Below are 4596 nucleotides of genomic sequence, written 5' to 3' on the forward strand. Positions count from 1 at the left end.
CTTTTTGCTGTCCTGATTGGATGTTTTTTGTACCTTATCTTCCAAATCACTGATTTGATTCTCTGCTTTATCTAATCTATTGATTCACTCTAATGTATTCTTTATTTCAGTTATTGCATTCTTTATTTCTGACTAGTTCTTTTTTATGTTTTCCCTCTCCATTTTCATGTTTCCTATCTCTTTCTTAAAGTTCTCTGAGATCATTGAGCATCTTTATAACCAGTATTTTGAATTTGGCATCTGGTAGATTGCTTGTCTTTATTTTGTTCAGTTCTTTTTCTGGAGCTTTGTCCTGTTCTTTCATTTTGGACATGTTTCTTTGTCTCCCCATTTTGGCTGCCTCCCTGGGTTTGCTTCTATGTATAGTTAGAGCTGCTATGTCTCCCCATCTTAGCAGAGTGGCCTTATTAGTAGGTGTCCTATGGGGCCCCATGGTGCAGTCTCCCTGGACACCTGTGCTGGGTGCTTCAGGTTTGTCCCTTTTAAGGTTGTGTGTGCCCTCCTGTTGTAGTTGAGCCTTGGTTTCTGTTTGTATGTCAATGGGAAGGATTGACCCTCAGGCTGATGGATTGTGAGGACTGCCTATGACTACAGTGGAGGAGTTGTTGTACAGGGGCTGACCCTACAGAACAGAATTTGTTTTAGCAGGACTCTGGTGCCTACCCAGTCTGCCTTTGGGTGTGTTATTTGTGGAGGTGGCTAGGCAGTACTGGGGCTTGTTCAGAACCAGCCACCAGATGTTCCAGCCCCTGGGAACTCCTGGGAGGGGCCCTGCCACAGGCCAAGTTCAGCTGCCTCCTGTGCCCTGGTCAGGGCCACTTGGAATGAGCCACAAAGCTGTCTTCCACCCACACTGGGCTTAGAGGTACCTGGGAGAGGCTAAACTGCAGACTGAGGCTGGCCGAAGATTTTGTTTTAAATGCCTACAGCACCTGGTATTCCAAGGTGGTCTCCCATCCAAGTACTAACCAGGCCCTGCTTAGCTCCTGAGATCAGACGGGATCGGGCACGTTCAGGGTGGCATGGCCATAGATGGCTGAAGATTAACTAAATTTTATAACTTTTAAAAATATGATTATGAGGACTATGTAGCAACAGAGAAAAATGCTTAATATGTTATATTTAAAAATAATGTAAGATAAAGCTTGATCACTGACAACATTAACATTTAAGGCTTCTTTAGAGCAAAAGAAAAAAGTATTATTTTATACATGGTTTTAAGACATGATAAATAAGAAAAAAAATATTTATAACTTATATAACATACAGCCAGTTAATGTTTCTTATATAGACTAAACTCTTAAAAACCAATTAAAGAATGCTCCAGAAGAAAAGTAGGTAAGAAATGACTAGAAAGGATATACCACCTTAGTAGTAATATAATAAATACAACTAAAACAACAATATGCTAACGTTCCTGTTAATATTATAAAAGGTTAAAAATATTTTCTAAACTTGGTGTTGGTGAGACTGTGAGGAAACAGGTACTCTTGTATGTTTTGGTAGGAGTATAAATTGGTACAACCATTTTGGAGAGAAGTTCAATGTGTATATCCTCTTTTACCAAACAATCTCTCTTCCAGGAGTTTAACTTGTATAAATTCACACTACCCAAAATAAAATCAGAGTACTTTTCTGTTTTAAAAAAATGGGAAGCAAGATAAATGTCCACGAACAGAGTTGGTTAAGAAAATTATGGCATGTGTGTGTGTGTGTGTGTTCACTTACAACCATGAAAATGTTCGGCTACAGAGCCCGTGCTTGATACAGAGAAAGGTCTATACATATTGTTGCAAAAGAATTGTTGCATGAATATCTTATCTGCTTGTAATACTGAAAATTTCCAAACTTGGATTTCTATGTGTGTATAGTATGGGACAGAATTGGAAGGTTGTTTACTGAAAGGTCAACCTCAACTGAATTACAGGGATGCTGAGAAATGTAGGGAAACAAATGAAATATTTGATAAGCACGAACCATCTCTGCAAGAGAGTCTTCATTCTTAACGAAGCACTTTTCTTTCTGGTCACCATTTTAACTTATTAGCTAACTGAATCACAGCTTTCCTTTGTTCAGACAAGTTAAATCTTTGCTGAAACAAAATTATTTGATTCGCTACCTATAGTGTGTGAACTGTTTACATCTCATTGGTAGTCATGGTAGCACAGAATAGATCATGACCTACTTTTAAAGTAGCCAAAACAGAATCCTTTAAATCAAAAAGGAACTGGACCACCAGTAAGCAACAGAAATGATGGCACTGATAGCACTGTCCACAGGCTATGGCGAGGCACATTAGAATATTGAAGTATAATTACAATTACCATGACCATATGATTGCATCTAAGTTCCGAGGGTTATGAATATTGTGTAAATGTTGGATAACATATTTTATAGTTACATATATATTTTGATTTTGCCCATTTGAACTTCCATCTTTTGTTCTAGTCAATTTTTAAAGCTCATGTACTTTGTTTACCAAATAGGAGTTATTCCCTTGATCGGGTTGCCACTATGTACATAATTTGGAAAAGGGCTAGAGAGATCTTCCAGAGACAGAGAAGAAAGAACATCTGCCCTCTGAGTGGCCATGTTTTAGTGATGATCGCAGCCCTATTCAGGGTGCTGTGTTTTTTGCTGGGCTTGACAGGCTAGGGTGGCTGTTTCTCAGGGTTATGTTCTGCTCACCTATTTTGGTTCTCTTTTGACTCATAACTCAGGCAAAGAAGAACTATGAGCAGAAATGCCGAGACAAAGATGATGCAGAGCAGGCTGTCCACCGAAGTGCCAACCTCGTAAACCCAAAGCAACAAGAAAAGGTACCTGGGAGGGCTGACCTGAAAAATCTGAGATTTACTTTATTGAGCTAAAGCCAGTTATTAATAATCTTAATTTAAAATAGACCTGTCCCCTGGGCTCCTGGCAATATCTTCCTTTAGGCTGTTAGGATTCTCTAAACTAGAAAAACCCTTGTCACATTTTGAGGGTTGTGGAAGAGCTAGAGGAAGGAGGCCATGGGGGAGGGAAGGAGGTGATAAAAAGTGGGGGAGAGGGTTTTGATTTTATTTTTCATCTTTCTTCAAAACTCAACTTATATATTCTTTGTAGCCTCCTGCTTGGGTGCCTCCTGCTTGGGTGTATTATAAACTTAATTTTATAAAATCCAGATATAAAGGCGTCAGCAAACAAAAGGCAGGGGTATGTTTTTAGGAAGACATAGGGCAAGATGCTTGATGGATATTTTCCAATGGTGATAAAATTAGAGGGCAAGTTGAACGGTTTGCTTTTGAGTGCAACATAGGGAAGACTTGGACTAGCACTCATCTCTTCACACTCACTGTTTTTAGATCTGTTCTGCCAACTGAATCCTGGCCCAGCATTCCTGATCTCTTGTTCTTTTTTGTCCTCACAGCTTTTTGTGAAACTAGCAACTTCAAAGACAGCAGCAGAGGACTCGGGTGAGGGACTGCTCCCAGGGATGGGGGAGGATTGTGGTAGGGTTGGCATTATCCTAAATCTGTCTGAGAAAGGTAGTTTTATATACCTTACAATGAAGAACATATGGATATACAGTAAGATTAATCAGAAGGGAGAACCAGGGAGGAAGGATGGGAAGGAGAGAAAGGAACAAATGAGGCAGCAGTTCCTGGCCACTGCTTGCTTAGTGTTACTGCTTTTTACATGTAGTCGCATGGTGGTGGTGGTGGGGTCGTGTGGCAGCTACTTTGTAATGAAGTGCTCACTCTGATTTATTGGGAACATCTACCTGAAAAGCTCATTTCAGCCCTGATACCTCTTATCCACTGTGAAAGAAACAGCCAAGTTGCGAGGACTCGTCATCACTGAAATCTAAGATCCAAATCCAAGGTGTCTAATTCCCAGAATATCTTGCAGGAAATAAGCCTTTCATGGCCCGAGTCATTTAAGACGTCTCTAACCCCCAAACTAAAATAATTTGGTGCCCCTTTAGGGCTTAAGGTAGTTCTCTTTTTCTGCATTCCTCATTCGATGATTTCCTGAAAATGAAAAGAGGTGGAAGCTATTGAGGCCACATTAGACAAGGAAAACTCTGGTTGAGGTTCTTTGTCTGCTTTCACTTCCCCTCTTGGATCATTTCTTGCTAATTGTTTGGTTCTGTGCTAATTTCCCAAAGATATGAGAGTGAGAGGTGTGATTCTGGCCTTCCAAATTTCTGAGCTCCGTGGAACCTTGTGAGCTCACCGCCATTTGGATGAGCCTGAGGGGTGTCTGCGAGTGCCCTCCCGTCTAGTTTCTGAACCCAGGCCCCTCCCTTCCATTGCAGACAAGGCGTACATGCTGCATGTCAATATGCTGGATAAGGTCCGAGAAGAGTGGCAGAGCGAGCACATCAAGGCCTGTGAGGTAACTGGAAGCTGCTTAGGAGGGGACGGGTCTTCATCCTAGAACTTGTAGAATCTACTTTTGTAGAAATATTCCACTCCCTTATTATGCCCCCCCATCCCCAATTCTGATAGACTACTTGAGAGAAGATTAGAAATCAGGAATTTAAGTGGAGAATGAAAGGAACTATAATGTTTTCCCCCAAACCTCATCTTTCTGCCTCCTTCCTCTCCT

General features: G+C 40.9%; 1 protein-coding gene and 1 pseudogene across 1 annotated transcript in view; one reads left to right on the forward strand and one right to left on the reverse strand.

The window, feature by feature from the left end:
* Window positions 1–4596, forward strand: part of PSTPIP2 (proline-serine-threonine phosphatase interacting protein 2) — an 85106-nt gene that overhangs the window by 68052 nt on the left and 12458 nt on the right. Inside the window, exons 6-8 of the mRNA XM_023532051.1 lie at window positions 2721–2819; window positions 3413–3458; window positions 4304–4383. Coding sequence (XP_023387819.1) covers window positions 2721–2819; window positions 3413–3458; window positions 4304–4383 — 225 coding nt within the window. The remainder of the gene's footprint in view (window positions 1–2720; window positions 2820–3412; window positions 3459–4303; window positions 4384–4596) is intronic.
* On the reverse strand, window positions 921–1034 carry LOC111741518 (annotated as a pseudogene).

Source organism: Pteropus vampyrus, unplaced genomic scaffold (genome assembly GCF_000151845.1).
Source record: "Pteropus vampyrus isolate Shadow unplaced genomic scaffold, Pvam_2.0 Scaffold3, whole genome shotgun sequence".
Classification (NCBI taxonomy): domain Eukaryota; kingdom Metazoa; phylum Chordata; class Mammalia; order Chiroptera; family Pteropodidae; genus Pteropus; species Pteropus vampyrus.